General features: G+C 52.1%; 1 protein-coding gene across 6 annotated transcripts; it reads left to right on the top strand.

The window, feature by feature from the left end:
• The first annotated feature begins 9,758 nt into the window (after window positions 1-9,758).
• On the top strand, window positions 9,759-15,397 carry CENPT (centromere protein T). 6 transcript variants are annotated; one of them, XM_015442710.2, is made up of 13 exons: window positions 9,759-9,947; window positions 11,028-11,118; window positions 11,259-11,346; window positions 11,466-11,562; window positions 11,684-11,820; window positions 11,962-11,998; window positions 12,206-12,348; window positions 13,017-13,175; window positions 13,477-13,800; window positions 14,050-14,143; window positions 14,834-14,887; window positions 14,976-15,080; window positions 15,164-15,397. In XM_015442710.2, the coding sequence occupies exons 1-13, from the start codon at window positions 9,838-9,840 to the stop codon at window positions 15,285-15,287; spliced, it is 1,563 nt and encodes a 520-aa protein (XP_015298196.2). In that variant the 5' UTR covers window positions 9,759-9,837; the 3' UTR covers window positions 15,288-15,397. The 6 variants fall into 6 exon arrangements, with proteins under 6 accessions (XP_015298196.2, XP_005592349.2, XP_005592348.2 ...); XM_005592292.4 differs by having other exon boundaries at window positions 14,759-14,887; XM_005592291.4 differs by having other exon boundaries at window positions 14,747-14,887.
• The last annotated feature ends 78 nt before the right edge of the window (window positions 15,398-15,475 follow it).

Below are 15,475 nucleotides of genomic sequence, written 5' to 3'. Positions count from 1 at the left end.
GGGGACGCCGCGAAGGACCGCCTGAGAAAGAGACTACGCCCCCCACAATGCCCCGCGCCAGGAGCCGCTCACTTCCGGGGCGGGTGTGTGCGGATTCCGGCCGCCTTCCAAGGCACGGCGCCAGCTTCCGAAGATCGGATTCTTTCTCCAGCCCGGCTTGTCCCCGGCGGGCGAGAGAGGCGTATTAGGTTGGAACGCTGTCGCCTGGACTGCTCCTTACGAGGACCCGAATCCTGATAGGGGCGTGGAGAGGGGCGGTGCGCGCCTCACCGGTGCGCAAGCGCGGTGGGTATATGCCCACGGAGACTACAAATCCCGTGATGCCTCGCCCTGAACTGGGCGCCTGCGACCCGAAGCGCCGCCTAAGGGAAAGATCGAGTTACTGCGGACCAGTATTCGGGCGAGGTTGTGCTGTTTGCCAGAACCAGTCCCCCAGCCCTGAGCGCCTTTGAGTCGACGGCATTGCTGCAGCAGAGGGAGACGAAACCTGGGCCTCAGCGCCCCGAAGGGTCTCAGGAGCCCCTTTGTCTGCGTTGGGGACTCTCTCCTGATTCAGCTGCTGCCTGCGTTGACTCCCTGACCTAAACAAAGTCTCCAGTAGACGCCTACTATGTGGCTGACCCAGTGCACGGAGTTTCCGGGAGTCAGACCGACTGGGCTCCTCTCTTGGAGCCTGACTGCCTAGACGGATGAGCCTCTGTCTTTTGGATAATAGATCTGAATGCACGCGAATGGATGTCTACTCACAGAAAGTAATCGCTCTAAAGGAATGAACAGGAGAGCAGAGAAATGGAAGCGGGGGAGGGGGTGGCCAGGAATAAAGAACGAAAGCTTGGGTAGGGAGAAGTACCCAGTTCGTGTCCCGGGAACCAGTCTGTAAGGCCACATGGCAGAAAAGAGCTAGGCTCCGCCCTTAAAGAACCTGGAAGGGGGTGGCCCAGGTAGACCAAGCGTAGGAAAATACCAAACTGGGACATGTTAAGGATTTGGGGTTTTATTCTGCAGGCCACACTGAGAGCTATTAAAGGATTTAATGCGAAAGGATTTGCATTGTAACAATACACCTCCCCCCTATCTCAACTTATTTGAGGGAAATTTTTGTGTGTGTGTGTAAAGGAGTCTCACTCTGTCGCCAGGTTGGAGTGCAGTGGTGAGATCTCGGCTCACAGCAACGTCCGCCTCCTGGGTTCAAGCAATTCTCCTGCCTCAGCCTCACGAGTAGCTGGGACGACAGGTGCACGCCGCCATGCCCGGCTAATTTTTTTTTTTTTTTTTTTTTCAGTAGAGAAGTGGTTTCACCATGTTTCCCAGGCTGGTCTCGAACTCCTGAGCTCAGGCAATCCGCCCGCCTCGGCCTCCCAAGGTGCTAGGATTACAGGCGTGAGCTAGTATCACAGCGCCTGGCCGGGGGAAAATGTTTTAAAGAACACAAAATGTTGTGGAAAGCCAGGGAGGGGCCAGGCAGTCCTTCAGGGGAATTACCTGCAAACTAGCCCTCCTCTGCCGAGTTCTTCCTTCTCCCAATTTTTTAAAAACTTATTTTTGGTTCGGGGGTACGTGTGAAGATGTATTGCATAGGGGAAGTCGTGTCACTGCGATTTGTTGTACAGATTATTTCATCACCCAGGTATTAAGCCCAGTACCCAATAGTTATCTTTTCTGCTCCTCTCTCTCCTCCCACCCCCCTCCCTCAAGTAGACCCCAGTGTCTGTTGTTCCCTTCTTTGTGTTCATGAGTTCTCATCATTTAACTCACACTTGTGAGAATATGTGGTATTTGGTTTTCTGTTCCTTCATTAGTTTGCTAAGGATAACGGCCCCCAGCTCCATCCATATTCTCACAAAAGACATGATCTTGGTCTCCTCCCAATTTTTCTTGTCTTTCTTTACCCTTTCACCTAACTCTCACTCCTCATTTTTTCTCTCCTGGTAGCAGGTCACAGGCATGAAATGGAAACCTAATATACATTATTTCTAATTATAGTATTTGACATAAAAACAAAATAGGGCCGGATGCGGTGGCTCACGCCTGTAATCCCAGCATTTTGGGAGGCCGTGGCGGGCGGATCACGAGGTCAGGAATTCGAGACCAGCCTGGCTGATATAGTGAAACTCCGTCTCTACTAAAAATACAAAAAAATTAGCCGGGCGTTGTCTCGGGCACCTGTAATCCCAACTACTCGAGAGGCTGAGGCAGGAGAATTGCTTGAACCTAGGAGGTCGAGGTTGCAGTGAGCCGAGATCACACCACTGCACTCCAGCCCAGGTGACAGTGCGAGACTCTGTCTCAAAAAAAAAAAAAAAAAGCTGTGCTTGGTGTCTCAGGACTGTAATCCCAGCACTTTGGGAGGCCATAGCAGGCGGATTACTTGAGGTCAGGAGTTCGAGACCAGTCTGGCTGACATTATGAAACTCTGTCTCTACTAAAAATATAGATCCAGAAATCCAGAAAAAATCCAGAAATGCATTCTCTACTATGTGTAGCCCCTGGTAAAAGATATGCATTCATTTAGGCGAATCATTTATACAAGAGTATAAACATGAACACACATATTACATGTTTATTTATGTATTTATTTGAGACAGAATTTCGTTCTTGTTGCTCAGGCTGGAGTGCAGTGGTGTGATCTCGGCTCACTGCAACCTCCACCTCCTGGGTTCAAGAGAGTCTCCTGCCTCAGCCTCCCAAGTAGCTGGGATTACAGGCGCCAGGCACCACGCACAGCTAATTTTGTGTATTTTTAGTAAAGACAGGGTTTCACCATGTTGGACTGGCTGGTCTCGAACTCCTGACCTCAGGTGATCCACCCACCTTGGCCTCCCAAAGTGCTGGGATTACAGGCGTGAGCCACCGCGCCCAGCCTATTTATTTATTTATTTATTTTTAATTTTTATTTTTCTTAGAGGATGTCTCACTCTGTTGCCCAGGCTGGAGTGCAGTGGTGCAATCTTGGCTCACTGCAACCTCCGCCTCCTGGGTTCAAGCAATTCTCCTGCCTTAGCCTCCCAGGTAGCTGGGATTACAGGCGCGCGCCACCACGCCCAGCTAATTTTTGTTTTGTGGTTTTTTGTTTTTTTTTTTTTTTTAGATGGAGTTTTGTTCTTGGTCAGGCTGGAGTGAAGTGGCAGGATATAGGCTCACTGCAACCTCTGCTTCCCGGATTCAAGCAATTCTCCTGCCTCAGCCTCCCAAGAGCTGGTAGTATTATAGGTGCCCACCACCATGCCCGACTAATTTTTGTATTTTTATAGAGCGGGGATTTCCTCATGTTGGCCAGGTTTGGTCTCAAACTCCTGACCTCATGCGATCCACCCATCTCAGCCTCCCAAAGTGCTGGGATTACAGGTGTGAGCCACTGCACTTGACCTAATTTTTGTATTTTTAGAAGAAACGGAGTTTCAACATGTTGGGCAGGCTTGTCTGAAACTTCTGACCTCAGGTGATCTGGCCACCTTGGCCTCCTAAAGTGCTGGGATTACAAGCGTGAGCCACTGCACCCGGCCTATATTACATGTTTAAAATTTTTTTTTTTCTTTTTTGAGACAGTCTTGCACTCGCACTGTCACCCGGGGTGGAGTGCAGTGGCACAGTCTCGGCTCAGTGTAATCTCTGCCTCCCGGGTTCACTCGATCTTCCTGCCTCAGCCTCCTGAGTAGGTGGAATTACAGGCGCACACCACCACACTCGACTAATTTTTTGTATTTTTCGTAGAGACAGGGTTTCATTATGTTGGCCAGACTCGCCTCGACCTCCTGACTTCATGATCCACCTACCTCAGCCTCCCAAAATGCTGGAATTACAGGTGTGAGCCACCACACTTGGCCTTTTTTTTTTTTTTTTTTTTTTTGAGACAGACTCTTGCTCTGTCACCCAGGCTGGAGTGCAATGGCACAATCTTGGCTCACAGCAACCTTCATCTTCCGGGTTCAAGCCATTCTCCTGCCTCAGTCTCCCAAGTAGCTGGGACTACAGGCACGTGCACCATGCCTGGCTAATTTTTGTGATTTTAGTAAAGATGGGGTTTCATGTTGTCCAGGCTGGTCTCGAACTCCTGACCTTAGGTGATCAGCCTGCCTTGGCCTCCCAAAGTGCTGGGATTACAGGCATGAGCCACCGTGCCTGGCCATGTTTAAATTTTTATAAAACGGCCAGGCGCGGTGGCTCAAGCCTGTAATCCCAGCACTTTGGGAGGCCGAGACGGACGGATCACGAGGTCAGGAGATCGAGACCATCCTGGCTAACACCGTGAAACCCCGTCTCTACTAAAAATACAAAAAAAAACTAGCCGGGCGAGGTGGCGGGCGCCTGTAGTCCCAGCTACTCGGGAGGCTGAGGCAGGAGAATGGCGTAAACCCGGGAGGCGGAGCTTGCAGTGAGCTGAGATCCGGCCACTGCACTCCAGCCCGGGCTACAGAGCAAGACTCCGTCTCAAAAAAAAAAAAAAAAAAAAAAAAAAAAAATTTTTATAAAACGTGTGTAATAGAGATAAAATTCAGCAAAAAATCATTGTAACTGTTATGGTTCAAACTCTACCTGTCTCAGGACTCACCTTGCTCAAAAAGTGGTGAGAGGCCAAATTGATGTAATTTCTTTATGCACAGAATATTGAAAATTATGCCCAATGAAACTCTAATTTCCAGTACATAAAATCACCTGTCATCTACACTTAATCTTCTAACTCAAAGCATATCTGGAATGCATGGCTTTCTCCTCACCTCCACTGCCCAGCTCATTCTCTGTCTTAATCACCTCTGGAGAAAGGCAAGAACCTCGTCGCATGTCTCCCTGCCTCCAATCTTGCCTCTCCTGCAATCTTTTCTTCACATGGCTGCCAAATAAAATCTGATCTGTCATACCTCTGCTTAAATTCCTCCAGTGGCTTCCTATTCCATTTAGAATAATGTCCAGATTCACCGGGCATGGTGGCTCACGCCTGTAATCCCAGCACTTTGGGAGATTGAGGTGGGTGGATCACCTGAGGTCAGGAGTTGAAGACTAACACGGAGAAACCCTGTCTCTACTAACATTAAAAAATTAGCCGAGCGTGGTGGCACATGCCTGTAATCCCAGCTACTCGGGAGGCTGAGGCAGGAGATTGCTTGAACCCAGGAGGCAGAGGTTGCCTTGAGCCAAGATGGTGCCATTGCACTCCAGCCTGGGCAACAAGAGCAAAACTCCGTCTCAAAAAAAAAAAAAAAGAATAATGTCCAGACTCTTTCCCAGAGCCTGCAAGACCCCACATTAGTTTAGCCCTGCCATTCTCTTTTACTCCTCCCTGCCTCACTTCATCCCAGTAATTTTTTAAAACAAGTAATTATAATATTTAATTATGTGAACAAACAGAATACTGCTATGCAAAGAATGAAGCTCATGGTTGGTTGGTTGGTTGGTTTTTGAGACGGAGTCTCACTCTGTCACCCAGGCTGGAGTGGGATCTTGGCTCACCACAACCTCCACCCTCCGAGTTCAAGTGATTCTCCTGCGTGAGCCACCGCGCCCAGCCAAAGCTCATGTTTTAATCTTTTTTGAAACATGTTTGACGCCTGGGCAACATGGTGAAACTCCGCCTGTACATAAAATACAATAATTAGCTGGGCATGGTGGCTTACTCTGGTAATTCCAACTACTCAGAAGGCTGAGGTGGGAGGGTGGCTTGAGTTCAGAAGGTTGAGATCTGCAGTGAGCTGTGATCCCACCATTGCACTCCAGCATGGGTGACAGAGCGAGACCCTGTCTCAAGAAAAAAAAAAAAAAAGGCCTGGCGCGGTGGCTCATGCCTGTAATCCCAGCACTTTGGGAGGCCAAGGAGGGCGGATCACCTGAGGTTAGGAGTTGGAGACCAGCCTGGCCAACATAGCGAAATCCTGTCTCTACTAAAAATACAAAAAATTTCGCAATGGTTCACGCCTGTAATCCCAACACTTTGGGAGGCCGAGGCGAGTGGATCACGAGGTCAGGAGATCGAGATCATCCTGGCTAACATGGTGAAACCCCGTCTGTACTAAAAATACAAAAGATTAGCCGGGCATGGTAGTGGGTGCCTGTAGTCCCAGCTACTCGGGAGGGTGAGGCAGGAGAATAGTGTGAACCTGGGAGGCGGAGCTTGCAGTGAGCCGAGATTGCGCTACTGCACTCCAGCCTGGGCGACAGAGGGAGACTCTGTCTCAAAAAAAAAAATTGGGGGCCGGGCACGGTGGCTCAAGCCTGTAATCCCAGCACTTTGGGAGGCCAAGGCGGGTGGATCACGAGGTCAGGAGATCGAGACCATCCTGGCTAACATGGTGAAACCCCGTCTCTACTAAAAATACAAAAAAAAACTAGCCGGGCGTGGTGGCGGGCGCCTGTAGTCCCAGCTACTCGGAGGCTGAGGCGGGAGAATGGCGTGAACCCGGGAGGTGGAGCTTGCAGTGAGCCGAGATCGCGCCACTGCACTCCAGCCTGGGTGACAGAGCGAGACTCCGTCTCAAAAAAAAAAAAAAAAAAAAAAAATTTGGCTGGGCACGGTGGCTCACGCTTGTAATCCCAGCACTTTGGGAGCCTGAGGCAGGCAGATCACCTGAGGTCGGGAGCTCAAGACCAGCCTGACCAACATGGAGAAATCCCATCACTACTAAAAATACAAAATTAGCCAGGTGTGGTGGCACATGCCTGTAATCCCAGCTACTTGGGAGGCTGAGGCGGGAGAATCACTTGAACCCAGGAGGCAGAGGTTGCGGTGACCCGAGATCACGGCATTGCACTCTAGCCTGGGCAACAAGAGCAAAACTCTGTCTCAAAAAAAGAAAAAAAAGAAATTAGCCAGGCATGGTAGTGGGCACCTGTAATCCCAGCTACTTGGGAGGCTGAGGCAGGGAGAATTGCTTGAACCCAGGAGGCAGAGGTTGCAGTGAGCTGAGATCGCACCACTACACTCCAGCCTGGGCAACAAAGCGAGACCACATCTAAAAAAAAAAAAAGTTTGTTTTTTTCCATATTATTCAGTAGTTCATGGTTTTACTAGTAAATGAATAAATAATTTAAAACTGCAGGCTGGGGCCAGGTGTGGTGGCTCACGCCTGTAATCCTAGCACTTTGGGAGGCTGAGGCAGGCGGCTCATGAGGTCAGGAGGTTGAGACCATCCTGGCCAACATGGTGAAACCCTGTCTCTACTAAAAATACAAAAAATTAGCCTGGTGTGGTGGCAGGCACCTGTAATCCCAGCTACTTGGGAGGCTGAGGCAGGGAGAATTGCTTGAAGCTGGGAGGCAGAGGTTGCAGTGAGCTGAGATTATGCCACTGCACTCCATCCCAGGCAACAGAGTGAGACTCTGTCTTAGAAAACAAAAACAAAAACAAAACTGCAGACCAGGCACCATGGCTCATGCCTGTAATCCCAGCACTTTGGAGGCTGAGGTGGGCGGATCATGAGGAGTTCGAGACCAGTCTGACCAAAATGGTGACCGTCTCTACTAAAAATACAAAAATTAGCTGGGCATGGTGGTATCTGCCTGTAATCCCAGCTGCTCAGGAGACTGAGGCAGGAGAACATTTCAAAACAAAAAACAAAAAACAAACAACTGCATTTAGGTAGTAACCATGGAAATATGTCTGCAAAAGGATAGCAAATTGAGTAAGATAACATATTGGATCTAAATGACAAGGAATATTGATAGCTTTTTCTCTACAGTTCTCTTATTTTGAGAAGCAATAATCTAATTTTTTGCTTATTTTTGTTTTTTTTTTTTCGAGATGCAGTCTTGCTTAGTTGCCCAGGCTGGAGTATTATGGCCGGATCTCAGCAACCTCTGCCTACCAGGGTTCAAGCAATTCTCCTGCCTCAGCTTCCAGAGTAGCTGGAATTATAGGTGTATGCCACTACACCCGGCTAATTTTTGTGTTTTTAGTAGAGACGGGGTTTTACCATGTTGGCCAGACTGGTGTTGAACTCCTGACCTCAAGTGATCTGCCCGCCTCACCCTCCCAAAGTGCTGGGATTACAGGCATGAGCTACCGTGCCTGGACTTCTTGGCTCAGTTTTTTTTTTTTTTTTTTAACACAAGCACAAATATGCCCATGCCTGTGTCAGGTATCTGATAATTTACACTTGGTCTTGGTGGAGATTCTGCGAAAGCGAACTCCACAGAATACTCAGAAACCAAGTTCTGATTCAGTTGCCATGAAAACTTAAGGTGAGGGGATTGTCAGTCAGTGAAAAATACGGAGGAAAACACTAACAGAATATGGTAAGCATCTCTAGCATTAATAATTTTTATTGGCTGGGTGCCATGGCTCACGCCTGTAATCCCAGCACTTTGGGAGGCCGAGGCAGGCAGATCACCTGAGGTCAGGAGTTTGAGACCAGCCTGACCAATATAGAGAAAAACCCATCTCTACTAAAAATACAAAATTAACCGGGCATGGTGATGCATGCCTGTAATCCCAGTTACTCGGGAGGCTGAGGCAGGAGAATCGCTTGAACCTGGGAGGTGGAGGTTGCGGCGAGCCGAGATTGGGCCATTGCACTCCGGCCTGGGCAACAAGAGCAAAAATCTGTCTCAAAAGAAAACCCAATTTTTATTTATTTATTTTCCTAGATGTCGTAATGGGGAAAAGATTAACAGAACTTTTTTTTTTTTTTTTTTTTTGAGACGGAGTCTCGCTCTGTCACCCAGGCTGGAGTGCAGTGGCCGGATCTCAGCTCACTGCAAGCTCCGCCTCCCGGGTTCACGCCATTCTCCTGCCTCAGCCTCCCGAGTAGCTGGGACTACAGGCGCCTGCCACCTCGCCCGGCTAAGTTTTTGTATTTTTAGTAGAGACGGGGTTTCACTGTGTTAGCCAGGATGGTCTCGATCTCCCGACCTCGTGATCCGCCCGTCTCGGCCTCCCAAAGTGCTGGGATTACAGGCTTGAGCCACCTCGCCCGGCCGATTAACAGAACTTTTGAGAGCCAGAATTCATCTAAAAATTGCTCGTGTTTGGAGATCATAACATCAGTGCTGGATCACAAACAGCCTATTAGCCTTGGAGCTTCCTGGTCTCTTCTGATAGAGATAGGCCCTATAGACAGATTTGCAAATGCGGATCTTTTCAAAATGCTTTTATTATTTTTTGAGACGGGGTCTCTCTCTGTTGCCCAGACTGGAGTGCGATCACGACTCACTGAAGTCTTGAACTCCTGGGCTCAAGCAATGCTCCTGCCTCAGCCTCCCAATTAGCTGGGACTACAGGCGCGCACCACCATGCCTGACTAATTTATTTTTATTTTTTGTAGAGACCAGGGGGTGGGGTCTCACTTTGTTGCCCAGGCTGCTCTCGAACTCCTGAGCTCAACCTATCCTCCTGCCTCGGTGTCCTAAAGTATTGGAATTACAGGCGTGAGCCACCGCCTAGCCTGCAAATGCAAATCTAACCAGGTCGTATGTAGGATTCTTTTTCCTGGCCCAAGCGTCTCTCCTCCTCTTCGGAGAGAGAGATGGGAATGAGAGAGCCTTCTAATAATAGCAATTGCTAGTTACCAATGCCCTGGCTTACCGTGTTTTAGACTCTATGAGTTAAACATTAACTCCTTGAATCATTATAAGTTCCTTGTTAGGTGGGTATCAACCTCAATTTACAGATGAAGAAGCCAAGACTTGGGCTACTTGCATTACATTAACCGAGGTTTACCCGCAGCGAGGCTGCCTCCAAAGCAGACAGAGTTTGCAACCATCCCCGTCCACCCCGCGAGCTGTGATAGGGCGAGAACTACAATTCCCGTGGGGCTGTGCGGGAGCATCGCGAGAGTTAGCTTAACTGTGGCGGCGGGAAGGCGGACCCTGCTGCTGGCTGGGCGGTTAGGAGGGCCCGGGGCCGAGACGATGGCTGACCACAACCCTGACGGCGACCCTACGCCGCGCACTCTGCTGCGACGCGTGCTGGATACAGCGGACCCGCGCACCCCGCGGCGACCCCGGAGTGCTCGGGCTGGGTATGTGAGGGGGCTCCCCGAGTACTTGAGCAACTAGAGGGACTGGGGAGTGAGGTCTGGGTGGGACCCAGGGCCGACTCTGTTCGAGAGGAAAACTAAGTCTCAGAGAGGAGCAGGGCCTGGGACTCTGAGAACTGGCTGTATTGCTCTAGCCGGGCCCGGGCCAGCGGTTTGTGCCCTGCCCCCAGGGCTCCAGCAGCCAGGCCTCGGGACCACAGGGCCTGACTGATCCCAAGTCTTTGGGGGCTGGAGATGGAGGATAGGCGCTCAGAATCTCACCTTCTACTCTATTCTCTAGGCTGCTTTCCTCAAACCAGCCAGGGTTTGCCTAAGCATTTGCCCTGAACTTTTTTTTTTGCCCGAGGGTTCCCACTGTTCCTGCGCATCGTCTTACTGTCCCCAGCTTGGAAATGGGAAAGGAGCTAGAGGACAGCCTGGGCAGAAGTTGGGAGGCAGCAACTGGAAGATGCTTTGCTAAGGAGCAGGGAATTTGGCCTGACTTGGTGGGAGTGGCAGTGGGTGAGGGCTGTGGTGTGCTCATGGTGCATCGAATGCATACGTTGACATCTGCCAGACTGGGACAATGGAGTTCCTTTATAGGAAATGAGAAGCCATTCATTATAGGTTTTACACCCACGAGGTGGGAGCTGCGCCCTGGGAACACCCAGAGACTAAGGTGTCTGGGGTACCAGGTTCTTAAAAGATTTTAAAATACTTTAATATCCTTCATGGATTGTTACTTTCATGTCTGGGATGGATGCTCTTCCAATTGCTCCTCTTGTCTGTGTGGCTAACCCCTACTTACCCTTTGTGATTATGCTGAAGTCATCTCTGTGAAGCCTTTCCCAGCCCCTCCTGGTTGGTTCACTCATATGCTGTCTCTATTCCCATACCCCAGGGGTCTTCTTCATCCACACTGCTGACATAGGGCTGGGAACAGGGGCGACAGTAGGGGCAAGTGGTTTCTGGGTCCCTTGCCCTGAGGGAAAAAGCCTTCATACCAAGACCCAGACGAAGGCATGTCTCTATGTTCTCTGTCCCTCCTCACTGTAATTCTCAGCGTTGCTGGTCTTTACGCAGAGCCCAGAGAGCCCTGCTTGAAACGGCTTCCTCCAGGAGGTTGAGTGGCCAAACAAAGACAATAGCCAAAGGGCGTTCCCGTGGAGCCAGGGTAAGTACCCCACCCACTGACCCCAAAGGGCCCTGGCTGCCTCGGGGAGGGGGGTTAAGGTCTAGCTCTGCTCTGGAGCCCACCTTGAGGAAATCTCAAGGCAAACGGACAGACTGGTTGCTTGGTGCTTTTGCCGATAGTCTATTGGCAGATCGGCCCATGTTCAGGCCAGGGGGCACTTGGAGGAACAGACACCTCGGACGCTGCTGAAGAACATCCTACTAACTGGTGAGTGAGTGCTGGCCTGCCAGTCAGAGTTAGGTACCAGTCCAACACCAGTCTTGTGGTATCTTTCATTCAGGGTGACCTGTTCTGTCAGCCCCACCCTCTCCCTGGTGTTTCTGCAGCCCCAGAATCTTCCATCCTGATGCCCGAGTCGGTAGTGAAGCCAGTGCCAGCACCACAGGTGGTCCAACCCTCCAGAAGAGAGAGCAGTCGCGGCAGGTACACAGAAATCCACCCCCTTGGACTGTGCTATGGGCAGCTTAGATAGGGAGGTTCTTGAGGGTCGCAAAAGCCAGAATTGGACTTCCTGGCCTGTCTGAGATAAGCTCCATTCTTATAGCCTGGAGCTGCAACTTCCTGAGCTCGAGCCCTCCACAACCCTGGCTCCAGGTCTGCTGGCCCCCGGAAGGAGGAAACAGAGGCTGAGACTGTCGATGTTTCAGCAGGGAGTGGACCAGGGGCTGCCTCTCTCCCAAGGTGAGGCCCTGGACACCACTTTTGCTACCCTCTCCCTCCTGTCCTCTGGAGAGGCTGAGGAGTCCTGAGAGAGGGCCCTCAGAGGCCTGGATCACTTACCATGGTTTTCTTCTTTTACATTATCTTGCCGGTTGCTGACAGAGCCTCAAGGGAATGCTGATGCCTCTTCCCTCACCAGGTGCCGTTCAGGGGGTGGGTGGAGGAGAGGCTTGGGGAGGGAGGTGCTGCCTGGGATGGAATCTGGCCACACTACTCCCTGCCAGTTTTAGCCTCACAGCATGTTGGCTCTGTTCTAAGAGATGAGAGCCCCAGGGCAGATGGAGGGATCTCTGGGCAAACTGGGTGTCAGGTACCTGACTCCTCTGTGCCTCCCTCCTCTCATCAGCTCCCTCAACCTGACCTTTGCCACACCTCTTCAGCCACAGTCAGTTCAGAGGCCTGGCTTGGCCCGCAGACCTCCCGCCCGCCGAGCTGTAGATGTGGGTGCCTTTTTGCGGGATCTGCGAGATACTTCCTTGGCTCCTCCAAGTAAGATTGAGGTTTTCCCCTGCTGACCTTTGGGGAAAGCTCTCTCTGCCATGACAGATAGGAGGTGATGCTGAGTCAGGGTTGCACCCCTCTCGGTGGGGTCAAGGACAGCGAGCAACTCTGGTCAGTGGGTCTACAAGGAATTTCTGCTTTCTTTCCACAGGGGGCCCCTTACCTTGGTCCCTCGGTGTCTCCCAGGGCCCCATATCCTTAAACTATAGGGCTGGAGGTCGGAAGGGGGTGTGGTGTGGTGGCTGAAACTTTTTGAAAGGGGCCAGGTTTCAGGATCAGCTGGCCAATTCGAGCTGACCTGGGAGCCTGATTGCAGAAAACAAGTTCACCAGGGTAAGAAGAGAGTTTGGGAAGAAGGAGCAGAACAAGCAGTGAAGAGGTTTTTTAAGTGGGCAGCTGGTGGGTGGGCAGCTGTGGGGGCTTGGGACTGCCAGGCAGAGGAACAGGAAGGTAAGCAAGGAGGGCTGTAGGAGATAAGGCCTCACGTGCTAGATCGTCTTCTTTCTCTGAAGGCCACTCAGGGCGAACTCATGCGGCCCACTGTCCAGGCTCTGGCAATGCTGAGTAGCAGCCAGTGGGCCTGGAATAAGCTGAGAGCCAGCTGGCCCCTGATCTCCATGTGACAGCCTCAAAACCTGTTACTACTCTGCCCACAGACATTGTGTTGGAGGACACCCAGCCCTTCTCTCAGCCCACAGTTGGCTCCCCCAACGTGTATCACTCCCTGCCCTGCACGCCTCACACTGGGGCTGAAGACGCTGAGCAGGCTGCAGGTCGCAGGACACAGAGCAGTGGGCCTGGGCTGCAGAACAATAGTGAGTGTGTGGCGCCGATGGCCTGGAGCCAAACTTAGCTTGGGTGAGAGTTGACAATGGTGGTTTTCCTTCTTCAAGCCCCTCTGTGCCCCTAGAGCCCCCTGGCTGTGGCTGCCTCCTTCATCTAAGAGCAGAGTCCATGTTGGGCCAGGAGACTTCAGATCCATGTCCTGGTGCTGCATCTGGCTTTGTCTTTCCTCAGTGGGCAGGGCTGGGTCTGCTAGTCCATCTTTACCCTTCTCTGCGCTATGCAGCCTTGGCCTGCTGCATCTCCAGCCTGTATTCTCTTCCCTTCACTCAGGCCCTGGGAAACCAGCCCAGTTTCTGGCAGGAGAGGCAGAGGAGGTCGATGCCTTTGCTCTGGGCTTCCTGAGCACCAGCAGTGGTGTCTCTGGAGAAGATGAAGTAGAGCCCTTACACAATGGAGTTGAAGAGGCAGAGAAAAAGATGAAAGAAGAAGGTGTGAGTGTGAGTGAAATGGAGGCAACAGGAGCACAAGGACCCAGCAGGGCAGAAGAGCCTGAGGGACACACACAGGTGACAGAAGCAGAGGGATCCCAGGGGACTGCTGAGGCCGAGGGGCCAGGAGCATCTTCAGGGGATGAGGATGCCTCTAGCAGGGCAGGTAAGAGGCCCAGTGCAGGGGGTGACTGGTGACAGCTGTGTTCAGGCCCCAGCACACAGAAAGGCCTTGCCTGGGTTGTGTTTCCGGGCACTGGTGGTGGTAGGGGTTCAGGGAGACTCTGAGGGGCACCCGCTTGGCTGGAGCTAGATGGGTTCCACCAGAAACAGGACAGAAATACTGTGGCTGTGCTGGCCTGGGTGAGATGGTCAGGCCTGGAATTCCTGTGACCCCATCCTTCTTCCTTTGTAGCAAGTCCAGAGTTGGCCTCCAGCACCCCTGAGTCTCTCCAGGCCAGGCGACATCATCAGTTTCCTGAGCCAGCCCCACCACCTGGTGCTGCAGTGTAAGATCCCACAACCCCATTCCTCATGGGCCTCTTGGGAAGGGAGCATTGGGTACGCTGTGTACATAGGGTCCTCCCCCTTCCTACGGGTATGCAGATGATTACCTAGCAGGGCAGCCGGAGCTGGGCTGGGGAGAGCTCACCAAGAGCACCTCTGCCTCCAGAGCTTAGAGGAGCCTGGGTGAGGGGAAAGGGGAAAGTATGTGGTCGGTTTGTAGTCAGAAAAGTCTTCCTGGAGGATGATTAGCAGAATCGGGAAAGGCAGCAGTAGAGTAAGGGAAGAGACTGTCCATTCTAAGGCCTGGGGTCATGGACCCAAGCAGGTATCAATACAGATAAGCCTGAACTAGGATGTCAAGTCGACTGTGGAGGAACAGAGCCCCAGGGAAAGACTGGCCTCTTTGTGGCCCCCTGACCCAGCTGCCCCTCAGCAGGTGGTCAGGGCTGCTGGTCCTGGCTGGCCAAGGGCCACATGGTCCCCAGCCTCAGCAGGAGCCAGCAAGACTTGCCCTTGAATAAGGGCCTACTGAGGCAAGTTCAGCTCCCTCTGTGCACTGTTGCCCTCAGCTTATCTTCAGAGCCTGCAGAGCCTCTGTTGGTCAGGTGTCCCCCTAGGTCCCGGACCACCGGCCCCAGGCCCCGGCAAGATCCCCACAAGGCTGGACTGAGCCACTATGTGAAACTCTTTAGCTTCTTTGCCAAGATGCCCATGGAGAGGAAGGCTCTTGAGATGGTGGAGAAGTGGTGAGTCCTGGGCACGTGGGGTAGGGAGAGGAACCCCTTAGGTCATGATCAGACTGTTCAGCCTGCTCTATCCCCACCTTCTTGGCAGCCTAGATAAATATTTCCAGCATCTTTGTGATGACCTGGAGGTATTTGCTGCTCATGCTGGCCGCAAGACTGTGAAGCCAGAGGACCTGGAGCTGCTGATGCGGCGGTGAGAGGGCGGAAGGTGTGGGGGTGCTGGCTGGGGGAGCTCTGGCGCTGATTCTGCCTGTCCTTTCTCTTCCTCCACTGCAGGCAGGGCCTGGTCACTGACCAAGTCTCACTGCACGTGCTAGTGGAGCGGCACCTGCCCCTGGAGTACCGGCAGCTGCTCATCCCCTGTGCGTACAGTGGCAACTCTGTCTTCCCTGCCCAGTAGTGGCCAGGCCTTGACACTTTCCCTGTCCCCACCTGGGGCCTCTTGCCTCCACATATTTCTCCAGGTCTCCTCCCCACCCCCCCAGCATCAATAAAGTGTCATAAACAGAATATTCTGCATTTTGGTGCATGTCCTGGGGCCAGCCAGGCAAGGACTGATTCCCCCCCACAACTCCCCAGCACAGTCTG

Source organism: Macaca fascicularis, chromosome 20 (genome assembly GCF_037993035.2).
Source record: "Macaca fascicularis isolate 582-1 chromosome 20, T2T-MFA8v1.1".
Taxonomy (NCBI): Eukaryota; Metazoa; Chordata; class Mammalia; order Primates; family Cercopithecidae; genus Macaca; species Macaca fascicularis.
This window is presented reverse-complemented; position numbering and strand designations above follow the sequence as displayed.